This window comes from Phoenix dactylifera, unplaced genomic scaffold, assembly GCF_009389715.1.
Source record: "Phoenix dactylifera cultivar Barhee BC4 unplaced genomic scaffold, palm_55x_up_171113_PBpolish2nd_filt_p 000496F, whole genome shotgun sequence".
NCBI lineage: Eukaryota > Viridiplantae > Streptophyta > Magnoliopsida > Arecales > Arecaceae > Phoenix > Phoenix dactylifera.
In genome coordinates this window covers 323,382-349,861 of record NW_024067916.1, presented here as the reverse complement: position 1 = coordinate 349,861, position 26,480 = coordinate 323,382, and the positions used below count along the sequence as shown (strand labels likewise).

At 39.4% G+C, this 26,480-nt stretch overlaps 3 protein-coding genes across 29 annotated transcripts in view; 2 read left to right on the top strand and 1 right to left on the bottom strand.

Annotated features, from left to right (window-relative positions):
• The window catches only part of LOC103723441 (isochorismate synthase 2, chloroplastic), a 44,151-nt gene extending 35,566 nt beyond the window's left edge, over nt 1–8,585 (top strand). Inside the window, exons 13-17 of the mRNA XM_039119183.1 lie at nt 114–198; nt 5,634–5,731; nt 7,415–7,507; nt 7,661–7,739; nt 8,307–8,585. Of these exons, the coding sequence (XP_038975111.1) occupies nt 114–198; nt 5,634–5,731; nt 7,415–7,507; nt 7,661–7,735 (351 nt within the window). The 3' untranslated portion in view covers nt 7,736–7,739; nt 8,307–8,585. The remainder of the gene's footprint in view (nt 1–113; nt 199–5,633; nt 5,732–7,414; nt 7,508–7,660; nt 7,740–8,306) is intronic.
• Nucleotides 8,586–8,754: 169 nt separating this feature from the next.
• LOC103723442 (inactive protein RESTRICTED TEV MOVEMENT 2-like) lies at nt 8,755–10,534 on the top strand. Its single transcript, XM_008814351.4, has 2 exons — nt 8,755–9,079; nt 10,015–10,534. Exons 1-2 carry the CDS (start codon nt 8,938–8,940, stop codon nt 10,503–10,505), a joined length of 633 nt encoding a protein of 210 aa, XP_008812573.2. The 5' UTR covers nt 8,755–8,937; the 3' UTR covers nt 10,506–10,534.
• Nucleotides 10,535–10,610: 76 nt separating this feature from the next.
• LOC103723444 (alpha-amylase 3, chloroplastic-like) lies at nt 10,611–24,771 on the bottom strand. Of its 27 annotated transcripts, none has more exons than XR_003382926.2 (7): nt 24,364–24,769; nt 18,120–18,253; nt 17,023–17,881; nt 13,691–15,845; nt 13,488–13,610; nt 11,532–11,569; nt 10,611–10,929 (listed from the first exon to the last, which is right to left on the bottom strand). XR_003382926.2 is itself a non-coding variant. In XM_026800088.2 (6 exons), the coding sequence occupies exons 3-6, from the start codon at nt 17,793–17,795 to the stop codon at nt 11,267–11,269; spliced, it is 558 nt and encodes a 185-aa protein (XP_026655889.1). In that variant the 5' UTR covers nt 17,796–17,881; nt 18,120–18,253; nt 24,364–24,769; the 3' UTR covers nt 10,936–11,266. The 27 variants fall into 27 exon arrangements, 5 of the variants coding, with proteins under 5 accessions (XP_026655891.1, XP_026655892.1, XP_026655889.1 ...); XR_003382929.2 differs by having other exon boundaries at nt 13,547–13,610; XR_003382930.2 differs by having other exon boundaries at nt 13,488–13,975; nt 14,846–15,845.
• Nucleotides 24,772–26,480: the final 1,709 nt, after the last annotated feature.

Genomic DNA, 26,480 nt, shown 5'->3' with positions numbered 1-26,480 from the left:
CCTTGAATATTTTCATCTAGCCTTTTCAAAGTTTTGCTGTTCTTCTGTCACAGATTTGGTATGTTTGTACATTTTCGTTTAGCCTTGTCTAAACATTTCTAATTTCTTTGTAGTTTGACATTCTAACATCTCTCCACCCAAGTCCAGCAGTTTGTGGATTGCCTACAGAAGAGGCACGCCGATTTATAGAAGAAATTGGTATATACATCACCTTTTAATTCAATTTCGTAACTACATGTCTCCGCTAAAGCCTTATAAAAGATATCAAAATTAAAATATGCAGTTTTGACAGTATTCTACTTTTCTAATTACTATTGAAAGTTGAGGAGCAGGTGCTGTAATAAATCCAAATTAATCTAGTAATCCAAATTAATACATCCTTGCTCACAACATAATACAAGATATGGAAATAGGGCATATGCATTGTGGACGTACATTACAGATATAATTGGTATTTATGCACTTCTTACCTCAAATTATCTAAAAGGCAATTCCAGCATGCAAGCAGCCAGAGCTTTTGCAAAGCACCTGGCTTGTAAGCTGCTTACTAGTTGTGGTGGTTTCATATGTTAACAACATCTAAAAATTAATTGTAAATTGGAAAACAGATAAACTCAGTATAAAGTTTTATATAGTTTAATAGAAAAAAATATCAAGTTAGGCATTACTAGTAGTTAGAAGAGTGGACTGCTAGCAGCTAGGAAGGAGGGTGAGCAGTGCTAGAGACAGGATTTTGTCCATAGGGGGCAAAAATATTAAGATACTTAGATATCTATAATTTATAATTCAGCATGTTAAACTTCATGACAAGCAGAACTAGACTTTATTACCACTCTTTCCTTTTCTTCCTCCTAAACTTCATTGCAGGTTTAAATTATATTTAAATTATACAACTGACCATAATCAGCATAACAAGGGTCTCATATTCATGTTTTCCAATTTGACAATAGAACCTTTTACAATGGTTGTATAAGAGTGATGCAATGTAACAAAATATAATTAATAATTAAAGGTAAAATTGAATGTTCTTTGGTACTAAAGATGGAAATCAAGAACTAAGGATAAAGAATAATCTATATAGTTTGATAGTCTTCATAAAGAAAAAACAACAGTTAAATAAATGAGACATACTTGTTCACTAGCCTCTAACATAAAAGGAAGCTGTCCTCCGCCTTCTCCTCTTCTTAAGATAACAGCAATTGCTGTATTTTTCTCTACTTTTCAGAATACTAGCAACATATTGTTGAGATGATTGAGAATTAAAGTGCAGCCTATCCTAATTTTCTTTCCAGGTGAAAGAAGAGTGCCTAGAGACCAATCTAATCTAACATAGTCAACCCGGTTTTTTTTTTTTTCTTTTTTCCGCATTCTTCTTCGAGAAGCTTGGTAGCATGTTCCTATTAGAATAAGGCTGTGGAATTGTGATGTCGTTAGCTATTGTCATGGAGATTATGTCCCTTTTTTTTATAGATTTTTTAATTTTTGGCAGGCAATCTTTTGATGATCTGATAAGGGCCATTAACTTAATAGCTAGTTATTTTGTGGGCCACTTTCTCTTCCTAAGAAAGTATGCTAAATTTGTGGAATGTTGGATGGTCCAAGGCTTTTATTTTGTGCTTTTTTTGGCCCCAATCTTCTTTTTAAGTAGCTGTAGGCAACATGGAGTTTGTGGGGCATATATACAGGACCCCAAAGTTCCTTGAGGGAGAGAAAGGGAGGGGATGGGGGGACGCCCCGCTCCACCAATGAGGGAGAGGAGGAAGTTAACCAATAGTAGGGGGGAGGGGGTGAAAGAGATCGATCGGTTCTAACAGTGATTGCATGCTGAAATTTTAAAATTTTTCTATGACTGCACCCGTTCGGGTTGCCTACGTACCCCTTTACAAGAGGGATCAAGCCACACGTAGTTCTTTTAATTTAAAATCGCAGCGGAAAACATTGAATTAAACATTTTAATTCTAGCATGCATAAGAAATCAGATTTCAAAACATCACTACAAACACTCATGATCAATATGCCGGGATCGTTTAAACGATTATGCTAAAACATTTGCATGATTAATATTAGATCTGAAATGAGAATATTAAGTTCTCAACTTGACTAGTATATGATCCAACTAATCTTCGAATACCCATTGAATAGGTTTTGAAGATTACTTTGTGAAGAGCCCCTGAAAAGGTTTAACCCTCGGGGATTAGATCTTATTTAAATTACTGGTATCAGATTTATACCTTTGCAAAATCAGAATATAATGGACCAAATGCTCGAGCTTCGCAGCCCCACAATCGTCTGGCCTCCACGAGTAATCCACGCGAAGTTCCTGGAGAGATCCAATACCGCGGAAGTGCTAGCTTGCGCAGAATTTCTTGAGGCTGAAATTTGATCTTCTGACACTATCAACCTTTGATCTGCCTTCTTGGAAGAATTTGGAGGAAAGGTTTATAAGGATTGAAGAGGACTTAGATCTCATCTAAAGACTCTTATCAGGGACCCCTATCAGCTATGGCTAGATGGATTTAGAGGAAGATGAAATCGGCTAGAAGGAAAGGCTGAATTTTTTGATTGCATGAACTAGGCTTCCTTTCTTTTTCCTTGCATTCGACCACCAGCAAGATGAGGTCTTTTTATTGTCGCCATCCCTCCTAACTCCTCTCCTCTTCACACGCCAACCTTCCAATATTTTGGGAGGATTTTATGGGGTTTTGAATTCAAAATTCAAATGCTTGTTTCATGCGCCAACGCTTGATGAAGATTGATCACATCTACACCTTTCATCTTGTCGCCATCTCCCTCATTCAATTTCGAATTTCCATGCCCACAATCTGATGGTTAGAGGGTCATGCGGAGGTGGGAGGAGTTTGAATTCAAAATTCAAACTCAAATGCAAATGGGAGAGAGAAATGCATACATGTGTCGTGGCGCCATGAAGAGAGAGAGTTTGATCTTATCCAATTCTTTTCATGAACTTATCTCTCCATGTCGCCCCATCTGATGATGGAGGTCCCTGATGTGTGCCACATGTCCCATGGCGCCATTAAATAAATTAAATTAATTTTTAATCATATTAAAAATCAATTCATGGCGCCATGCATGGATATGTGACATGTGGATTTCAAGATCCGAACAGTTTCAGATCAAACCCATTTAATTTAATTAAATCCTAACAATTAGGATTGTCCAATTACCTTGGGTTGAATCTAATCCAATTAGGTCAATCCCTAATTAAGCACAAATTTAATCTAATTTAATTTGGTCAGCCTAAGTCCTCTTGATTTAGACCTAATCCAATTAGGTCAAAAATCCTGATTGAGCCCAGAGTTGAATCCAATTCAATTTGGCTCATCCTCAGTCCAATTACTCAATCAAATTGAGTTTATTAGTAATCTAATTACTAATTAATTCTCCAATAATTATTTTAATTATTTTATAAGATAATTTGCCAATCGACTTGACCAAATTATCCCTGAGTGATTCTCAACCATCCATCAGGTATCTTGATCAATCAGGAAACTTCTATGCGTGTGACCTCATAAGCTCGAACCTAAGCCGGTAGTACAGGAACGACTTCCTGCACTACTCGATGTGACCATCTAGCAATGGTACCCGACGTCCGGATAGGCCGAATATATGAGAAGCAAATATTCTGGAACCCTGGACTATGGTTACTGTATAATTTATCCCTTTGACTCCTAATGCCAGGATGACCTTAGAGTTTTGTCAACTCTGTGATCAGTGCATTCATGATGTGATTCAACTTTAGAAATCCTGTGACTCCTCACAAGGATTACCCTGGCCAAGGTTTTGCTAAATTGAACACAAAGCATTATCTCCCGTTTTTAGGAAGGGTCATTTTTATCTTGACTCACTCACTGATTTCGCAAGTACTTGACTGCACCCAGTAACTTTCCGTCCCAGAATTAGAAATTCTGGTAGTCCGGTACCAAAGTACAGTGAGTTGCTTGCTCATCACTGTGGTGATCTCAGGTCTGAGGGATACTTATATCCATATCCACTCGGAACATCTCTCGACAGTAGAGTGTTCCGAAATTTATCATGTTCAGTGAAATGTACTCCTACACTTCACCTGTATGACATATCAGTATCTCCACACTCCTTGGTTAAGAGGACAACCAACGTATATGTCTCACAACGACCTAATCTCGATAATGCTGTCGTCCTAGTAACAGTATATCATTTGGTCGCGAACAGGTTTAAGGACTTGAAGATAAATCCTCCTTTATCATAAAATAAGTCCTAAGGACTTCATCATATAAGAGTTCATTTGAAGATGTTCAATAAAATGATGAATAATGCCAAATAACACTTTATTAATTTGTCAATTTATTTACAAAATTCAATCATCAATATGCTGCTGACGATTGACTTTTAGGATACAATTCCCAACAGGGGGTAGTTCACACAAGGAAGGAATAGGAGAGGTGGTGGGGATTGGAGTAAGGAGGAAGCTGTATGTATATATGTACATATGTATGTGCATATGCGTAGCCACAACTGCATGACGGCCATGAGAAGAGCACCTCTCCCTGCTTCCTTCTCTTTCTCTCTCTTGTTACTTGTCGGTGCTTAGGAAATGGCGGGGAGAAGTTACTATGTGAAATCTTATGACTTGCTCACCTATTAATGGCTTTGACCTGCCTGATCTGATTATAAATACTCGAATCTGCCTTTAACTGCCTAACCTGCCCAGATTCTAATCTGTTTACCATGCCTATGGGTGTGTTTTTCGCTTAGATAGGATGTCTCGACACTCCTTATGCAACCAAGCCGCATATGGGGGACTTGGGCCCTAAGAAAGGCAGAAAAGGTGCCATCTTAGCCTAGACAGCGATCCTTTAGAGCAGTCTTTACTCGCATAAAACTAATGACTAATCATTCACCAAAATTAAAACTGATGAGTAATGACTAACATGAAATAACATGAACCTTAAAAAAATGGAGCCTATCATTAAATTGGAGATTGGAGAAGCAATATGGTGTTAGTTTGTTCGAGTACTGTTTGGAAATGCTGCAGCTTTGCAAGAATTCAGTGTACAAGGCAATAAGTCAAAATATGCAATTACAATGTTTTATGATCCTCTAGCAAAATATGTAAATATGATTAAGAAGTTTGTTTACACATAATACTTTAAATCATACAACATTTCTAACACCCTCCTCAAAGTTGCAACAGATTGACATGCATTGAGAGCGTTCTGTACTGTGGATCTTTGTGAAGTAGTCTGCCAATTTCTTTGTAGATTGGGCATAATGAAGTGGTAGATATGAAGACAGAAGTTTCAAATGAGGTGCTAGTCAATCTTAATGAGCTTTTCCCTCTCTGCATAAGCCCAAAATGCTGCCAATTCAAATGTCAGTCTAGTTATTACTCTTGAAGTGGAGTGATGAGCACAATAGTGATGTCACGGAAAAGGCACTGAGATAGATGAAGTCCATTGCATCATAAGCCACTAAAAAAAAGACTCCAGGATTTTCTTTTTTCTCTTAAAAATGGAAAGCCTAATTTCATTCTAAATGATTGATGCTGCCTACTATTATAATATTATGCACAAGAGCACCTACAACTGTAGGAACTCTGATGGAGACTAATATGAGTAGTTTTTTACTTTTTCTAGAGATGTTTGATCGAGGTATGTATGCTGGACCTGTTGGTTGGTTTGGAGGAAGAGAAAGTGAATTTGCTGTTGGGATCAGATCGGCTTTAGTGGGAAAGGTAAGGATAAACAAAGGCTTCTTTCTGCAAATGCTTCAAACCTGGAAATGTAGATTTGGAATTTAATGAGTGTAATGCCTGCTAACATATGGTTTGATCAGTCCTAACATACCCTAACACTTTATGGCCAAAATACACCACTACCTATGTTCTGTCTTCATTCAGTTCTCTTCAGATTTATATTATATATTTTGGATTATTTTCTGGTTTGAATCTTAAATATGATATTTGAGCTAAGTAGTCCTAAAGCAAATAACACTGTTGAGACAGTTGAGATGAAATCTGTTGGTTTTGGTCATGAAAATAGATAGGATCTTGAGATCCTAGTTAAAAACCATTAAATTGATTCTAGCTAGGTATTTTAGAACTAATGCCCTTCTGGAATCGGCATGAAACACCTTATTAATTCATCAAACTGCAGAGGATTTGTCTTTTTAACCCAATAGGAAATTACTGTTTCTTTATAAAGTATAGGTAATTTGTTTATAAGATATCAACAAAATAGTAGAGTATAAAAAAGTAGGATAAAATAGCAGTAATTTTTAATAAGAGATAATCGATGGAAAGTTTCAAAATCCTCCTTTTAACCATGAACCAAGATATCAAACTAGCAACAAAAGTCAAGCAAACTTGTACAGCATGAAATCATCCTTTAGAGCATCTACTATGTCTGTTGAAAGCCGAAGAAATTCATGTGAGGGAAGCCTAATAGGTTCTTACAGACGGTGCATGTGTACTACCTTGAGGAGATGAAGATAATGATGCTAAAAGAAAAGGAAACAAGGAATTATGAAGATCTTAGCGAAGAGTATAATTAACTGGATGTAACTTGTAGATGTAGAAGAATTGCTAGTTTGTCCTTACTCTTTTCATTCCACACCCAATCCAACATCTCATAAGGTAGAAATGAGTTATGTAATTTCAGAATTTGTAGGTATTGAAGGTGTGCTGTAGGAAGATGGTATAAGAAATTTACAGGACAAAGGATTTTACAAGGAAAAATGTGTTGCAGTTTGCAATACTTTGAAATAGAAGTTTGGTTTTGGTCTTTGCAAGTAGTAATCTAAATCCCCCCCAACTTTTTGGTATGAGCTAGCTTGCCTGCTATCGTCTGCCCAATTTATAAAGTTCGCATGATGTTTAACAAAAGCTATTGATTACTTACACAATTTAGTTATTCCTTGGATTCGTAGGCCATGTAGATCATCCTACTTTATTCTTAAATTTGTGCATTAACTGAAGTTGTTGAAGGACATCTATATAACATATTGTTGAAGAATGATATATTGATTTCAGTACTATTGCAAAATTTCACATTGTAGCTGAAAACTAGAGGTTCTATCCTTTAAAATAAAAGGGGTCCAAATGGTCAAGTATCTTATTCACAATACTTCCACAAATTGATCTTTTCTGTTAAAATGCTTCAGATGTAAGCATAGCAGCATATTATTTCATCATCGACTTCATGCAATACAGCTTTATAATCTTATAGCTGTTGAACAGAATTGGAAGTATATTTAAAACGAATCTATTGGTGTTTTTCTTTATGGCCCTAGATATAAATGAAATAGGATATATTAACTTGACCGCATATTATGATATTATTCTTATGTTTTTTTTTTCTTTGCATTTATTGGCTAGTAATTTTTTATGCTCAACCTGCTTTACCTATGTGTATTGCAGGGTGTTGGCACATTGGTCTATGCTGGTGCTGGGATCGTTGAAGGAACTAACTCATCTTTGGAATGGGATGAACTAGATCTGAAGGCATCCCAGGTCTCTCTCTCTCTCTCTCTCTCTCTGGCGTTTATGTATGTACGCATGTGGCAAACTGCATACACTGCATGCTCCCACTTTTTTCCCTATTTATATATATATTTATTAAGATTAATGCATGATTCTGTTTATATTGTTTTCCATTTTTCTCAGTTCACAAAGTTGTTTGAACGTAAAGAAGTACCTGATGCTTGCTATCAAGAGATGAACATGGGCTCCGCCAACTGAGCAGGTGACTCGTGACTTTCTGTCGTTGCTAAAATTTTTTATGAAGACTCGCGAGTCTCTCATTTGGATGCATAATAAAATATTTCTTTAAGAGAAAAAAATGGTTTATTTCTGGTCTTCTTGCTCGATAATCCATGTCTCTGGCGAGTTCCTGTTGTAGATTACTCATACAGAAGATTCCGAGGCTGTGATGACTAGAGATGCATGATGTACTTTAAATGTTCTTTCTTACATTATATGAAGGCCAAGTATTTTTTGAGAGATAATTTGTTAGTAAACACGACTTTTCTTCTTTAATCCTTTCTAAACATTGTTTTTTTTTTTTTAACCATTTGAACATTGTCTTTTTTTAACTCGAGAAAAATAAAATTATACTAAAAGAGTGGCTTTATGCATGTTTAGTGTTCGATACATAGACTTGGGAGATAATGGAGGAAAATTTAATAGGGGACTGTTTCTTTGAAATTACTTCGTTTGTTCTAGCCGTGAATGATGCTGTTCTCTAGTTGTAAATGATGATGTTTGCCTTTTCATTTGATGGTGCTTCAACGGGATTTGTTGTTAATGGCAGGCACCGTTGTGGAGGTGGGTGATTGATAGATTGGCTGCTGGTTCAGCTTTTTCCTCCTTTTGCGGTGGACGTGCATGACGAATTCTGGCAGTTGAAAGTCTTGATTAAGCTGAAGAAGAAGGATCTGCTTTCCCGAGGGAATTGCAGATTTCCAAACCTTGTAGCCGGCATATACTTTGGTAATAACTTAAACCATTATGTATGTACAGACATTTTGGTATGTTATTTTACTGTAAACAACACTCCAAGTCAGTTGCCATGCGTATATGGCTTTGCCGATGGTCCTGAGAGCCTGTGATGGCCCCACTCATGTTAAGCAAAAAAATTGATTTGGTGAGCCGAGCCCATCCATAAAATACCAGCAGCCCTCTGGCCTAGCTTGGGGAATTTAATTCTTCCCATTTATCCCAAGTCAAGGTTTCCCTTATCCGAGAATCGGACAAAGTTTGGAATTCTCTTTTGCAAGCTTGGAAGATGCGAAGAATTGCTTTTCATCTGCGACTAGCATGAGCGCCGATGAAGAAAAGTTTGGAATAAGCAGTCGCGGGCGCAACCTCGGGACAAGGATTGTATATTTATATTTATATTTATATTTATATATATATAGAGAGAGAGAGAGAGAGAGAGAGAGATGCCACTCGCATGCAAACCAACATCAACGCTAGTTTGCTCTCGACTCCAAATGGCTTGCACGCAGAGCTGCACTTTTTTTCAGCCAGCCACTCAATGGACGCAGGATCCCGATAAACATATACTACGCGTTTGCCTCCCAGGTATGAGCATATAACCATCACTGGGTTTTGGTTGCTTACCCCACACTCCAATTATATGGATCCCATACTGAGATGCACCGCCAAAAGTTTTGGTTACTGGTTATTAGCACCATCAGGACAAGCCCCAGTTCATTTCATTACGACTACCACTATGATTTTTTTTAATATTTCAACAATGCATTGCACTCAGCTCCAAACAAAGAGAAGCAAAAAAAAAATCCTTGATTTTTTTGATGCCATGCAGGCATCGGTCACGTCAATCCTTAACGAGCGTCGGATCGTTTTTTTTCCTTGTTTTTTAACCTTATTCTAGTGGGAGAATCATTGGAGGGGTGAGTGGTGACAAGAAATCAGGAGATCCTGATATTTTAAATTCTTAATGGTTTCTTTGTGACAATCCATATCCCCACCTAAAAAGACTACCAGAAGAATGGATTCTTTAGTCTCATAAATATCTAGCTATCGAGGGGCTAAATACATGCATGCATAAATTCTTGACATTCTATTTAAACTAATGTTCAAATTTATTCAAATTCAATCATAAGCTGTGGCGGGGCGGCTTTTTTGTTTAACAATAAGACCTGGACGATTATCCCTACCCTCGGTAGCTTACGAGTTTACGTCCATCCCTGGTCGGGTACAGTTTCCCAGGTCATGATTAACTCAAATAGACCTATATTGCAGTATCTTCTAGTCCACGTAAACTATGACCGGCTCTACTCCAATACTATTTATGGCAATTTAGAAACCTCATCTAAAAAAAATTAATTAAAATATATTATTTAGATTTCTCGACTCAATAAAACATTAACGTACCGTCTCATGTCATCTAATCACATGAAAGGCATATTGGTCATTCCAAATCTAATCTCTCTCTCTCTCTCTCTCTCTCTCTCTTCTTTTCTTTTTTTCCCCCTTTTCTTCCTAAAATAAAGGTTTCCAAAAGGATGAAATCAAGGTCCAGGTTGACTGCTGTGGGAAGCTAACAATAAGGGGCGGGAGGCCACTCGGTGATGGCAAATATATGCGTTTGGAGCAGGTTTTTGCCGTTCCTAAAGATTCACATGTTGATAAGATCCGAGGGAAATTTGAAGAAGCACATCTCTGTTTATTCATGCCAAAGAAGGTGGTGTCAGAAAAGCAGGAACCTCAAAGGGCTGCTTCATGCGAAAAAAAGCAAGTGGAAGCCCCACCCGAGAAGCCAAGCAGCAGCCTGGTCGGGGCTGACAGACTCGAAGAATGTAAAAAGAAAGCGGGGGCTTGGAAATTAAGAATTGCAGAGAATGTGGAAGGGTGGCTGGATTACGGATTGATAGATGGATTACTGGAGACAATCAGCAAGAACAAAAAGGCCATCGCTGTAGGTGCTGCAGCCTTCTCCGTTGGCTTTTATGTATCCGGAAAACTGAGGTCAAGTGGAAGATGAGCACATCCACCAGCCTTCTGCAGTTGACTTTCCACAGTATAACTTGTAAAGTCCTAAAATACAGCAACTACTACAATTATTTTGCTCTGCACTAAGATCAAAGTGTGTGAAAATTACTTATCAATTATTCTCATTTCACCCACGGGTAAGGGGTGTTTTATAAAGTACTGGAATACAACTTTTAAAGAATAAGTTCTCTAGATATGATGAAGATTGATATAAACTTTACACGTCAATCATAATAAACTAATAATTTGGTTAGAGTTGATGCTACATACAATTCAAGTTGCCTCCTTCCTTCACCAGCCAAACTCCATTTCTTAGGACTGCTTGATGGCTCATAATATCCTGGCCCAATCTTGACTGCAATCTTCTCACCAATCTCAGCTGCATAGACATCCCTCTCTGCCTTTGTTATCTTGATCTGAAACATGCAATTAGTTGTGAAATTCAGAACGTGGAAGGCTAAAATGGCACTATTTAGGCAGGCATTGCACATGAAAAGCAAAGAAACGAGGTGCTCATTTGGACATTTCATACAGGATTCACTGTCGGTCAGAAGTGAAAGCCATTCTAAATAACTAATCATGCACTCAATCATAATCAAACTTCTCTCGCTGAAGATCAAAACTTTAAACACCACGAGGGAAATAACTTTTCTGTTTTCTTTTATTCTATTTTTCTTTTTTGGATAATGTTTTGATCATGATAAATATTGCTCTACATGAGGGAAACAGACCAATCAAAGCATCCATGAAAACTTAGCACAGAATGTGTGGTCTCAAAAAGTTATTTTTATATATCCTATCCATGTATAATAAGGGATCATTCTTTACAAGTTTCAAACATCTAAAAATAAATAAAGGTGTCTTTATTTTGATGTACGGCATCCACTCCATACTCTTGGAGTGAATCTTCTTCTGATGTCTGAGTGAGATTAATCTAGAAATTTCTTGCTGATGGTGAGAAAATATGTGGTCATGAAAAACTGCAGGTGGGCCAGGATGTGTCAGGATGTAGGCATACCCTTGCATCTCCTTACCAGATGGGAATCTCCAATGACCCTGTTGAAAAAACAAGGTACAACATGAAAAGAATTCCATTATTATGAGACAAGGAAAGTCAGATTTAGATATTTAAATAATCTAACTTGTTTCTGACATTGTGTTAAGGGATGTAAATTCTCAATAAACATCTTTACAGATATACAAGGCTTAAATATTTAACATAACCTAATGGTTTTTTCATAAGCAAACAGCTAGACATTCAATGGCAATGTTTTTCCTTCATTCCAAGTATTGTATCCATAAGATAGCAATCGATTCATTGTTCACAAAGAACTACAAATACTGAACTCCAAATGTACTGTTGGTTCTGGCATGTGAATTTTTCCTAAAATGCCCTTTATTTTCAAAGAAATGCAATTTGAAAGTTGATACGAAAAAAATAATGCTTGAGGAAGTGACCTTAGTGGTTGATCTGTTTCTTCGCATGACATTTTAAACAAAGATAATTTGGAAGAGCATCTATAAGAAAACTAGAAATATGACCTTTTATGGGTGGGTCAACAACAGTAATCAAGGTTCACCAAACCATTACCGGAGATCATACCTGCCGGCGATGGGTTTGGCACAATATAAATCCATACCATACTGTGAGGGAGGGAGAGAGGCGGAGGGGCTTACCTGGGCATCAGTCAAGATCGGTGTCAAAGAGGAGCCTGACAAGCGACCAAGCAAGCAGGATGAGTGATCGGGTGAGCAACAGAGCTTCGAAGCCTTGATCATAGTGGAATGGGGGCATTTAGGGCCTGAGCCTTTAAAGGGGCTGAACCAACCCAACCGCCTAAACCATTCTGATTTTTGACCGGTTCGGTTCGTCCAGCTTGGGTTGGTTTAGCCTTCCTAGACAATAACAGTAGCTCTAGTGGTGAACCAAATAGTTATGAAAGAAAGGCAAGAATGGAGCTCGAAGTAGGAAACGTAGGTTATATTTCTTAAATATTCATTCAATTTGTATAATTGTATTGTTCAAGTTTTCTGCTGGTTGGACTGGGTGATGTTTGATGTAGGATGGTCCTTTATACTAAGTTTTGGGCTTTTACCTCCACTTACTATGAGTCCATATTGACTATCACAGTGCTGGGCTGGGCTGATATTGTGCCAGCCTGTTTCATCTATGACATTGTCTATACTCTCTAGTGTGTAGATTCGAGTCAAGTCATGTGGATCAATCTACTGGCAGGTTTGGATTTGGTAATCCTCAATAGCAGACAGTGGATAGGAATCTGACTTTTAACCAGTGTAGACTGAAACCATGATGGTTAAGTTTATGATATTTGTAAACAGTGCTGAAATGATCAATGCACCATGGAAAAATTGAAAGCTGGTTTTGTAATTTAATCAGTGCATTTTATGTATCTAAAGAAGAAACAAATAATATCAAATGGTCGCAACTCAATTAAAGATGTGTACATAAGAACAAAATTCTTTCTATTCCAACCAGTGCAAACAATTAGGGATAAGCAAAGACAATATTGTTAAAGAGTAGAACAGAAAAAGAAAAAGAAAGGCATAATGCTGAAACCAGGAATGGAGACTAGGTCAAAAATGGCAATAAAAATTTAAGCTAACAAGCTTAACATAGGTCGGTAAGTAAATAGAGAATGGATACCAAAAAGGTACATTCAACATAAAGAAAAGGGACGGTGACCAAGAAAAACTAAAATTAGTCCATGAATTGTTCATGTATTCATTAGGAGTTTTAAGATATGCATCTTCCTTGCTTAACAGTGTCAAATCAAGAGAAAGAACTCTAGATACACTTTTGTAACTATTTTGAGAATTTACTAATATTAAAAAGAATCAAGTTAAAATGGATAAATTAGGAAACTTTCACTTTAGACTATGTTGTTTTCCAACATGTAGAAAAATGAAACTATGAAATATCTCAAGAGGCAAGATAACTTTAGGCATTTCATACCATAGTAGAGACAGTATCATGATTCTCTATAAATGTAACTGCATGAGATGGCCACCAACCTACAACCCCAAGTGGCTTCCCCTTTTGATCAGATAATCGCCAATACTCGCACATTTCCAAGTCCTAGAAGAACAAAATAGCCCGTTAAGTTATAATTGACCGAATGACATTTTTATGAAGCAATTAATGATTATAAGCTTAACTTGAACTCAGATGTATTGGTAGTTGCCACTATGGGAAATGGGTGTGGAAAATTGATAGAAGAACAAGAAGCATGAGATGAACACCAAGATAAGTTCTCAAATAGCATAAGATGCATTCTCCATACAAAAAATGAAGAAAGCATCTTGTGGTTCACTAAGAAACTCCGTTTCCACAGGAAATTTCTGAACTCTCAGAGATCCTAGGCATTCCCCCATTTGTGGCCAAGACATCACAAAGACTTCTAGGATAACCGGAAGTTTCCAACTTTCCATGAATCAGTCATGCTGAAATCCAGAAATACAAAGTTAAAGAGCATGCACTAATCTTGTCATCATCATCATCATCACCATTTTGTGCATCTGTGTTTGGATGTGTGCAGTCATAAGGATATCGCAATTTACAGCTAAATGCAATATTGCAATACAAAACTCAATGTAACCCTGTGAACAGTTTTAATATAAGTCAAAATTTGACTGAGACACTTCATATAGCAACTTGACTATCCTGGTCATACTGCCCACCACTCTTATGAAGTTTTATTGCATTTTAAAGCACCATTCAAGCAAGGACATTGCATAAATTTGAAAGTTAAAGCACAAGTTCTCAGAAAATGATGCTCCACATTTACCAATAGGGCACAGTAGACAAACAGATGTTAGATTGAAAGTATAACTATAGATATTTTAGGCATTAATACCCATTAAAAGCTTTAAGGCTCAATATCATATAAGTTGATGGACTGGTCAACATAATGATCTTGCTCATATGATGATTGACTAATGTGTAAATCCATGTCAGTCGCATCATTAAGTTAGTGCTCCCCAGCAAGAATAAATGACAGCAGAACTAGCAACTAAATTTTAAAAATTATCTCTATGTTCTTTAATTGATAATATAGAAATGTTTATTTATATAACTTCTAAGTGTTCCTTATTTAAGTCAGAGCAGTATAAGTACCAAAATAATAGCAAAAGATCTAGACCATATGAAATGGTTTTCAGCATTAGGATCACATAATCCGCCAGCCTCAGAGCTGAGATGAGCTTCAATAGATAAGCATGTTATAGTTCTCTAACGAGTAAAATCTGCTGTGACTTCAAAAGAGAAAAGTGGGATGTTAAAAAGATAAGGAAAAGAGAGTCAACAGATCTTACAGTGTGAAGGATTCCTTTAGTAGTGACATCAAAGGCACCAGCAGTTCCACTTGTAGCATTTATCCAATCAATGATTCTCTGCCTGTGAGCATCTTGATTATACTACTACAACATGTATGGAAATCATACCCAACAAGAGTTACATATCCTCCTTGGTCTAAATCTTACAAAAGGGCCAGTCCTCCAAAATGGATACTGTTTTCTATCTCTTAATCATAATCATATTCAACCTTCTCCCAACTATTTCAGTGCGGCTTTATTGATCCTAATTTGCCAAATTTTCCTATTCCATCTCATAATCATAATCATATGAAGCAAAACAATAAACAAAATATTGGTCTTTATATCTTATGCATTCTTCTTTCAATGATAAATAAGGAAAAAATGTCACAAACAGAAATGACAACCAAGATGCACCATGTCATTTCAAAGTTCTTTATGAATTCATGCTATATTACACTGCACAGCTTTCCAAATAATTTCTTTTTTTTCCAATTATAGTTTCTTGAAGTTTCCAAATTTAGCATCAACATGATGTAGCTTACAACTTTCATTTTGCATTCATTTCTTGATATCAGATCCTGTAACACTTGCAATTTTTCTTCTTTAGAAGAATTCTGGTACAAATAGTAGAGCAACCTTACATCTTTAGCAAGAAATGCATCCTTTGAAATAAATAATTTTGACAGCAACTTAAAACATATAAAATGCAGTCCCTCTCTAGTGCACCTGTAACAAAGTTTGAAAGGGTCTTCTGCTGAAAAATTTTGGTTCCTGGAGGATAAGGGGCAGATGGGATTTCCCGTTTTCTGCCATTATCCTTACAGACTCCCCAGTGAACAACAACATCACCAGGTATGTATACCAGCATCACAAAGAATATTCTTCATAAATCCACGAATGTGCTTATTCTGCCGCTAAGTAACTTTGGGCAATTCCTTGGGTTGAGAACTAGATCGTAAAGCTTTCAGAAGCAAGCAAGATATGTGGTCAAAAGTCTCTGAAAACAGAAAGAATTAAAAATCATCGTCACCAAGCAACTTCACAACTATAAAGGAGCTTCTCTCCATTGACATATGCTTCTAACAAAAAAAAGCCAAAAAAACAAGATGTTGAGGAAAACTGAATGTTAATCACATGGAGAAAGTGAACAACAATTATACAAAACCAGGACATTCCCATGGAGAAAAAGGGTAGCATGTCAATCATTAGCAATGAACTGCTATTTGAGGATTCAAGAAAAAAAGGTATGAAGGAAATTCTCTTTTTAGATCAAGCACATGCTATTCCTATGTCACTACAAAATATGTCTTATGAATTCTGGCCCCTAAATCATGAATTTCTAACAAATGTATCCCGCTAGATATAGAGCTTCTTGTATTGTTTTAATATTTTTAGTCCCTAATATCATATTAATCTTTCTATACAACTATTAAGAATCCAGATCCTAAACAGGCTACATGGATGCCCAAATACCAAACCAGTATAATATCCCATGCAAACCTTGAATTTATATGATGTGATAGAAATAGGGATGAAAATGGATCGGATGATATCCTTCTAGTTCTGACTAATATTGGTAAACATATTCATATCCATCAAAGAAAAGTGGATATGGAAATGGATACACAACTGTCCAATCCCTATGCAAATATCTAATTCCATTTGCTGTACTATTTAGTCTGATATAACTCTCTAAAATTTCAAAAGAAAATAAATGATAACATTGATGTCTTTAATTCAATTTAACATTTTTGATCTTGAAGCTCATAAAGTTTAATTATCTGATTTATATCCACATCTAGACCTGTATTGCCAATGTCCGCTATGTATCCACATAAGACTAAAACAAATATGGATATGGAGTCTAGTGTCCAACTAATTTACATATCTGTATCCATGTTCACCAAATAAAAATGGATACAGGTATGGACAAACTGATATCTGATATGTTTGCAGACCTAAACAAAAAGTGGATAAATTAAAAAAAAAAATGAGGAAGGCTGCTGATCCCAAAATCCAAAAATTTATGGAAACCACAAAATTACTTTGCAAATGGAATATGATATGACAAAAACATTAGAGCAGTCAATACAGCCAAACTCAATGATTCTACAGGATAAAGTAGATGGGAATTTGCAAAAAATCCTACGATTTGACAATAGTCAATATCTTACCGTGCAGACATTTAGTAGGCATTTTCTAAAGGTTCCCAGCCCCTGCATCCAAAAGCAACCATTTAGGCAGTCATTTCATGATAATTCGCTAATATACCACCCAACAAATCAATAAAATAGATAGATGCTTGGAAAATCTTTATGATGAACAATAGAGCATCTAATAGAAGTATGAAATAAACTAATATTATAAACAATGTCCATGGTTCAACTCCAACCTGAGTGCTCAACTCCACTTTTAAGAAAATTACAAAAATATCTTTCATAATGTTATCGGCTTTTTGCCCTTTCATTCCTCTGTTCACCCTTTATGTGCAGAGCATGTGCTAGATTTTAGTAAACAAAAAATTACAACTTGATGGTTTTACTCACGCTTAAGTATTGTAGTTTTTCAAAGGATAGCTATATTTAGAAATTTGACAACTCAAATATTAAAAAGAAACAAACAGGCATTAAGAAACTTTGCAAGTAGACTTGTAACAATCAAAACAGAGTAAATCTCATACAGATTAGACTAAACACTTTCCATGGATCGACATTTAGGAACTAATTCCAAGCAATCGGCAAGTTTCAAGCAATACATCCAAAGGAAAAGGTAAAAGTACCAGGTGAATTAAATGTTTACTTCATGAAAAAGGATTTGCATTAGTATGAATCATCTTTGAGGATCCAATAGATCATACAAGTCTTGAAAAGCCATCTGTGAACAGAAAATGCTTTGGGGCACCAGTTAGTGCACAAAAGGTTGCCTTGCTGGCTTGGCAACTCAGCATTCAATCAACCCCCATACACCGCATGAATTCCCGTAAACTGCACATATCCCGTTATGCCACATGGCATGCAGATTAGAGCCAAGAGACTGCAATTTTTAACTCAGACTATGCAAGTCGAACTTGCACAAAAATAGAAATACATAAATCAAAATAGATGCAAGGGGGCATTTATCACTAGTTTGATATTAAATATAGATCTATTTTTCTTTCTTTTTTTCCCTGGTATATAAATAAAAAGATCTTACTTTCCTTCTTTTCCTTTTCTTTTTGTTTTTCTTTTCAAAGAAAGATTCAACTATAAAGATAAAAAGGGTTGTGGCTTACCTTCCCAGTTCATCACAATAGGTGACTCCCCAGTGCAAAACCCGCTTCCCTTCCAGATTACACCCCACCACCAGCCACCATCTCGATCCGTCTCCCTCCTCCGGATCCAATCTCACTGCTATCTCCCCTTCGACCTGCCATGCCCAAAACCTAGTGAAGTCATCGTCAATTTCAGTGTGCACATCGGACAAGGGGGAGGGTTGGCAGTTCATTGCGAGTCCTAGTTTTGCTAGGATATATTTTTTGTGCCAGAATATAAGTGACTTCGGTTTTGAACATCATGGAGTGCTAGATAAAGTAGGACTAGCTAGGTATGTTATTCTCAACAAAGGCGCTCTCCTAGCAGATCTCTTTCTCTTAGACACAAGAATTGTTAGCAGGAGAGTTTGACAAGGACTTAAGTCCTATTCTAACATGAGTTCTAGTACTTAATTGGGAGTGGCGTGTCAGAGTAATAGGATCGGTGGGAGTGTATAAAGTGGATGTATGAAGCTTAGGTCTTGTAGAGAATGAGTATGATAGGATCTGAGATCCCCCCAAGACTTCTTATGAGAAAGAAGAGAGAGTGATGGAAAGAACGTGGGTTGGGAAGAAGAAGAGAAGAGGATAGTTAGAAGGAAATATTCTCTGCCTTCATAAGTAACAGGGATATGGCTTTATAGCCTCACGTCCTACATTGCCAACTCACCTTGGCCATAATTAAAAGACAACTAGGAACTGACAAATGACAACTGGAAAAATAACTGATAACTCAACCCCTCAACTCCTAACAATACGCGCACGTCTTGCATGCCACTCAACCCACTCGACTCCTAACCATACGCGCACGTCTTGCATGTCTCGTACACCTTGAGTACGTGCGCCAACCCGGAGGGCATAACTCCCGCATCCTGTCACTCCCTGCTCCTTCAAAACGAACCTTGTCCTCAAGGTTCATATGAGCAAACTGCAGCTTTAACTTGTCATATGACTCCCATGAAGCGTCTTCTGCTGGTAACCCAGTCCAATGAACTAGCGCCTCCTGCACCGCATGATTCCCTGTTTTAGTCCAGCGGAAGTCAGTAATCTTGAAGGGCTCAACAACTAATTCTCCTTCTTCAGTGAATGTCGGCAGTTGAGGAAGAGCTCGCCCGATTTCTCCTATCTGTTTCTTCAACTATGAAACGTGAAAAACAGGATGTACCCTGGCATCTACTGGTAAGTCAAGCCTGTAAGCAACAGCCCTAATCTTTTCAATCACCCTGAAGGGACCATAAAAATGGAGTGCTAATTTCTTGTTGCCGCCCATCTTTAGGGAGGACTGCCGATAAGGCTGAAGCTTGAGGTAGACCCAATCCCCGATTGCAAAGTCCAGTTCTCTGTGATGTTTGTCCTGTTGCACCTTCATTCTATTTTGAGCAATGTCAAGATTATCCTTCAACAGGCGAAGAACCTCATCACGAGTACGCAACACTTGGTCGACCAGAGCGACACTTGTAGAACCCGTTTCATAGCAATGCACAGTAGGAGGTGGTCGGCCATAAACTGCCTCAAAAGGGATCATCCTAGTCAATGACTGACATGATGTGTTATACCAAAATTCTGCCCACGGAAGCCACTGAACCCATAGCTTTTACTTAAGACCAGCAAAGCATCTCAAATAAATCTCTAAGCATCGGTTGAGCACTTCCGTTTGTCTGCCCGTCTGAGGGTGATAGGCAGTACTCATCTTCAATTTTGTACCTTGTAAATGGAAGTACTCCTGCCAAAACAAACTAATGAACACAGGATCCCGATCAGAAACAATGGAACGGGGCATACCGTGAAGGCGTACAACCTCTCTTGCAAAGACATCGGCCACTATTTTAGCCGAATGAGGATGCTTCAGAGGAATGAAATGCCCATACTTGGAGAGGCGATCCACAACCACCAAAATAACAGAGTAGCCAGATGATGTCGGAAGACCCTCAATGAAATCCATGGAAACATCCTCCCAAATCTGATCTGGAATAGGCAATGGCTGAAGCAATCTGGCTGGTGACATGGCCTCATACTTGCTGTGCTGGCATGTGTCACAAGCCAATACATACTCTTTCACATCCCGCTGCATACCCCTCCAAAAGAAACTATCGGCCAATCTTTTGTAGGTGTGCAAAACTCCAGAATGACCGCCCATTGGGGCATCATGATACTCATGTAGTAGGCGCTTCTTAAGTTGGTGGTCAGTAGGCAACACTAATCTCCATTTATACCACAGATCATTCTCGATGACAGAGAAGTGTCGGACCCTTGAGTCACCTGCCTGTACTTTGTCTCGGATCTCTTTTAGTTCTAGGCTGGATCTCGCCTCCAAGCACAACTCCGTCAGCCATTCTGGACGTGGGTAAGTGATGGTGGATAATGTAGACTCCTCATACTGCCGAGAGAGCGCATCCGCGGTGCTGTTTTCTTGTCCCAATCTGTACACGATCTCAAAGTCATAGCCCAACAGCTTGACCACCCACCTCTGTTGATCTAAGGTGGTGAGGCGTTGTTCGAGAAGATGCTTCAGACTTCGATGATCAATACACACTTCGAATCGTTGCCCAAGCAAATAACTCCTCCACTTGTTGACAGCCAGCACGACTGCCATAAGTTCTTTCTCATATGTAGATCGCCCCCGAGCGCGCTCCGACAAGGCCTTACTAAATGCAAGTGGGCATTCGTCCTGCATCAAAACTGCCCCTATCCCACATCAAAACTGCCCCTATCCCGCATCCCGATGCATCGGCCTCTACCACAAAAGTCTTGTTGAAGTCCGGTAAGGCCAATACTGGTGTTGTCGTCATAGCGGCCTTGAGTTCCATGAATGCTCGATCAGCTTCCTTTGTCCACTGAAACCCATTCTTCCGGAGGAGTTTTGTCAAGGGCTCTGCAATCTTTCCATAGTTCTTTATAACTTGCGGTAGTAGCCAGTCAACCCAAGAAATCTCCGGAGCGCTCGTACATGCTATGGGCATGGCCAATCTACCATACTCTTGATCTTTTTTGGATCGACTGCAACCCCATGGAACGAGATGATGTGTCCCAAATAGTCGATCTCCTGCTTGCTGAAGGTGCACTTATTCCAGTTCGCAAAGATACGGTGCTCTAGCAAGGTCTGAAGGAACAAATCGGAGATGGTGCATGTGTTCTTCCCAAGTCCTGCTGTAAATCAAAATATCATCAAAGAAAACGAGGACGAATCGGAGTAGAGCAGACCTGAAAATATCATTCATCAGGGCCTGAAAGGTAGTAGGGGCGTTGGTGAGGCCGAAAGGCATCATCAAGAACTCATAGTGCCCATCATGAGTGCGAGAAGCTGTCTTTGGCACGTCCTCAGCTTTGACCCGGATCTGGTGGTAACCGGATCTTAAATCCAATTTGGTGAAGTAGATGGCACCATGTAACTCATCCAACAACTTATCAATAACAAGTATGGGATACTGATCCTTGATGGTGATGTTGTTCAAGGCTCGATAATCCACACAAAATCTCCACGATCTGTCTTTCTTTTTCACCAACAGAACTGGAGAAGAGTAAGGGCTCGTACTGGGCTTGATAATGCCAGTGTCCAACATCTCACGCACTATGCGCACGATTTCTGTCTTCTGAACTTGTGGATACCGGTGAGGTCTCACATTGGACGGACCGGCCCTAGGCACAATCTCAATCCTGTGATCATGGGAGCGCAAGGGAGGCAACCCCCGTGGCTCCTCGAAAATCCTACTAAATTCCTTGAGCAATGGATCAAGAGGTGGTGCATGCTCACCTGTACTTGGGTGCTCATGCTCCGATTGAGCCGCCATCATAATGTACGCACTCGCCCCCTGATGTAGTAGATGCTGAATGGAGTGCAAGGTGCCGGACAGTACTAGTGTCTTTGAATCGCCCTCCAGGTAATATCGAGCTCCATCCACCATGAACTTCATGGTGAGCTTATCCTAGTCGCATAACACGGGTCCCAAACTGCTTAACCACTGAATGCCCAGGACAATATCTGAACCTTGAAGCCCCAATGGGTACATGTCAACTTGAAACTGATACCCCTATATCTGTACTTTCATTGCTCGACATATCTCTTTACATGATAGCCGGTTGCCATCAGCCACCATCACCAGGAAGGGTGGTGCAGGTGATGTAACACAACTGAGCTTCTTCGCTAAACGATCACTCACAAAATTGTGAGTGTTGCCGTTGTCAATCAAAATGGAAACTTGTCGACTGTCCACTGTCCCGAAGATATGCATGGTCTGTGGAGAAGAAAATCCGGACAGCGCATGTATCGATATCTCTGGAGACTTGAGCGAGTCATGTTCCTCTTCCGATGCCTCTTCCTTGACTGCTGATTCCCCTTCTACATCCACAGGCACCTCTAATAAAAACAATTGTTGTGTCTTACAAACATGGCCCGGAACGAATCGCTCATCACAGTTGTAGCATAGGTTCTTCTCCCGTCGTGCCTGCATCTGTTCCCACGTCAGCCTTTTAAAGCCCACGCCCGTAGGTGGTCGAGGAGGCCCCGGCGCTAGGGTTGGTCGAATAGGTACAACGGGGTTGGCATATCGGGCCACAGGTGTAGGCACCAAAGGCCTATGAGGAGGGGTAGGAAGGAGACCCATTCGAGGTGAATTCCTCCTAACCCGAAGCATCTTCTCTTCATACAGGCACGCGAGACCCACGGCGTGCGCCATTGTGGTTGGCCTAAAAAGCTTCACCTCCATCCGAATGTCATCCCGTAAACCGCCAATGAAACTACCAAGAAGAGCTTCTTCCGGCCAGTTATGAACTCTGGAAGCTAGGCGTTCAAACTGGTTCTGGTATTCACGAACTGTCCCGGTTTGCTGAAGCTTGGCTAATGCTTCATCAAAATTTCATACTCGGACGGTCCAAAACGAACACATAGATCCCGAGTGAATTCCTGCCAAGTGACTCGAGGACGAGAAGAGGAGTACCACTGGAACCATTGTAGAGCTTCGTCTTGCAAGTGGAAGGAGGCCAAAAGGACCTTCTTCCTCCGAGGTTCCTTGGTAACGAAAAAATTACTCCGCCTTGTAAATCCACCCTGTCGGCTCCTCACCCGAGAGACGAGGAAAATCAACTCTGGTATAACGGGGCTGTATGCTTCCATTCTCCAGCGCGGCCAGGCAGGGTTGGCGAGGATTGCGATCCGGAGTCCTGGTGACCGAATCAGCAGTCTTCTCTTGCATGAGCAACGACATGTTGGTGGCGATCGTGTCGAGGTGTGAATCAATGGACTCGAACTGATCGGCATGCTTGAGAAACGTCATGTGCATGGTATGCATGTCGACTTCAAGCTTCGACAATCGGTCTTCATTAGAGGTGGAACGGGTGGTGGCCATGCTAGGCTCTGATACTAAGTTGATAGGATCTGAGATCCCACCAAGACTTCTTATGAGAAAGAAGAGAGAGTGATGGAAAGAACGTGGGTTGGGAAGAAGAAGAGAAGAGGATAGTTAAAAAGAAATATTCTCTGCCTTCATAAGTAACAGGGATATGGCTTTATAGCCTCACATCCAACATTGCACCAACTCACCTTGGCCATAATTAAAAGACAATTAGAAACTGACAAATGACAACTGGAAAAAGAACTGATAACTCAACCCCTCAACTCCTAACAATACGCGCACATCCCACAAGACTCCTAACCATATGCGCACGTCTTGCATGTCCCGTATGCCTTGAGCACGTGCGCCAACCCGGAGGGCATAACTCCCGCATCCGGTCAGAGTAACGTCTTGAAGTTAAGGATAGAAAATCCCTCGCATGGTAGATTTTATAGAATCCTGTTAGTACAGAGGATTGTGGAGGGCTCGGCGTTATGAGTATCTTAAGCGTTCCGTGATAGTGGCGTTGAGTTCTTGAGGAGAACATTACAGTTCTTTGGCTTCTGAATTTGTGAGTCCCTTAATACTTTTGTTATTTAATAGAAGTCTTTTATTTCTCTCCAATATAATTTTCTCTCACAAATATTTTTGTATTTGGTGTTTGTTCTTCTAATACTGGGCATCGGAGAACCTCCTCCGTTCTTCAAAACGAAACCTTAAAATCCCAAAAAAAAATTCAATGCAGCACCCCTACCACTGGACTGCCACCTAAAGCCGCACGAATCGGAAGGCCTCGACCGCCCCCAGATTCGCCAAGAGCAGTGACGGATCGAAATCCATCATCTCTCCAACAAATTTGGATCCGGAAAGAGAGACAAATCGAGCAAGAGAGTAGTTACCGTTTGGGTCCGCTTCATGGCGAACGTCTCCAAAACAATACTTCGGTCTCCGCGGCGTCGGCGAGAGACGGCGTCGGCGCCAACCCTGCGCTGACGATCGGGGGAGCTCTTCGAGCACAGTTCTTGGAAATTCCTCTGGAATCCGGGAAGAAGTGTTTCGGGTAGCGGATCAAGCGCGCGACCTTCCATCTCCACGGCTCGACGGGAGAAAATCTAGGGTTTTCTCCGGGAGGCTGGTGGAGGAGACGGGAAGAGAGCTAAGAGAGAGAAAGAGAGGCGCAGAGAAGAAAGAAGAGAGGAGAGATCCGGGCCAAGGAGAGCGAACGCTGCAAAAAAGCGGCGAGGATATCCTGGTGATCTTCCCGTGGCGGATTTCAAGAAGTGCCCATAAGTAGCAACTAAAAAAAAGGCAGTTATCCGTTATTAAGTCTCTCCGGGCGTTCGTAATCGATCAGGATCAGAAATCCTCATCCGCTGTTAGAAGCTTGTAAGGATATTTTCTGGCGAGCAATTGAATCCCGACACGTCAACCTGTTTGTATGTACTCTTATTGGGACATACAGAGATTCTGGGCCCAGCACGATGGATTCTGTTTGGAACATTACAAACGGATCGGCTGCCTAAATTATACTCAATAAATAAGTGGATACCAGAGCACCTAAGTATAGCTATACTCAATAATGTACAATAAGGAGAGCAAATAAGGGGTTGGTAGAGCACATTGGTATAGCTATACTCAATAATATACATTAAGGATTTTTAAGGTACATGCCATACTCATATCATACAGGAATATAAAAACTAAACTAAATTATACTTTAGGCACACATAGAAATGCTCTTAAAATTCATACTATTTTGTCTAGATTACAAGGATATGCAACAGATAAATATTCCTCCATCAATGTGTTTCACTAGGTTTGAGTTTAAAGGGTTATCTAGATTGTTTGTACTTTTCATATATGGTTTTCCTTCAGAATTAGTGCCTTTGCCTTTTTGTTGTGCCAAACTAGTTAGGATTTCAATTGAACAGATGGAGATAACAATCTGATTGATGTATAGAGCTAACAAGAGGGAGCCACATCTATTTTCATATGCCGACAAAATCATAAGGGCATTGCAACAAGATATGCCTTGTTGGTGGGTGATACCTAATAGGTGCACCGATGCACAAAAGCATCTCGGGTTTGCTTCATTGACCATGCCAATAATCTAAATCCATGCAGCGGAAGATCCTCTTAAACGAAGGTATTTGTGCTTTTGGATGGCGGCTCATGATTAGTCTTATAAAAATCTTATATTTCCTAAGGAGGTTTTATCTCGTGGAAACACTCTTCAATGGAACTTTAGCTTTAGCTGGTCGTAACTAAGAAACATTAGTTTTTGCTTGGTGGGTCGAAAATGCCAGACATATCTATTTGTTCAATAAACTATTTGGAGCTCATGTTGCCCATGCCAAATTAATAGTATTCTGGGCTGGAGCAATGAACCTATTTGAAGTAGCTCATTTTATATAAGAGATGGGAGGCTCATTACTTCAATTGAGATAATAAAAAATTATTTTATTTTTTTAATTTTAGTCAGAACCTTAGGCGGTTCTCGAAAAAAGATAGTAAAAAAAACTATCTCTAAAATCAAGACTAAACGGAATATAGAAACCAATGCTTCCATAGATTCGATCGTAGTATACGGACATGCAACAGAGCTCAATTTTGTATAGGATGCACAGAAATACTTGTGGGCACCTTGTCTAAGGTTCATGTTGCCCAATCCAAAAATAGATGTGAACCACTAATCTTGTGCCCCTATAGATTCTCAACTGGCACCTTCAAGATGTTTCAGATAATTTATTTAACTCAGTCCCTAGACCATCCATAGATGAAGACTCTTATCATAAAAGCAAGGGCTAGCAAATTAGATAGGAAGAATGGCCAAATATTCTCCTCTCCATTCCTACATTCCTCTGCATGCTGGTGGTCCCTTCATAAAATCAATTGTTCCTGAAAACATTATCTCCAAAGCGGGAGAGAATAGATTCCATCTTTCACCACCAGCAGTAACCATCGAACAGTCGTATGGAAAGAGCTCAGAAGCATATCGGAATGTTGTGCCGGGGAT

Coding starts and splice junctions, on each gene's coding strand:
- LOC103723442 (XM_008814351.4), top strand. CDS start 8,938: ATGCCACTCGCATGCAAACCAACATCAACGCTAGTTTGCTCTCGACTC. Junction 9,080..10,014: donor ACTACGCGTTTGCCTCCCAG/GTATGAGCATAT, acceptor CCTAAAATAAAG/GTTTCCAAAAGGATGAAATC.
- LOC103723444 (XM_026800087.2), bottom strand. CDS start 24,552: ATGGAAGGTCGCGCGCTTGATCCGCTACCCGAAACACTTCTTCCCGGA. Junction 13,611..17,022: donor GCCTACTAAATGTCTGCACG/GTAAGATATTGA, acceptor TTGTTCTTCTAG/GACTTGGAAATGTGCGAGTA. Junction 11,570..13,487: donor ATGATACTGTCTCTACTATG/GTATGAAATGCC, acceptor TTTTTTCAACAG/GGTCATTGGAGATTCCCATC.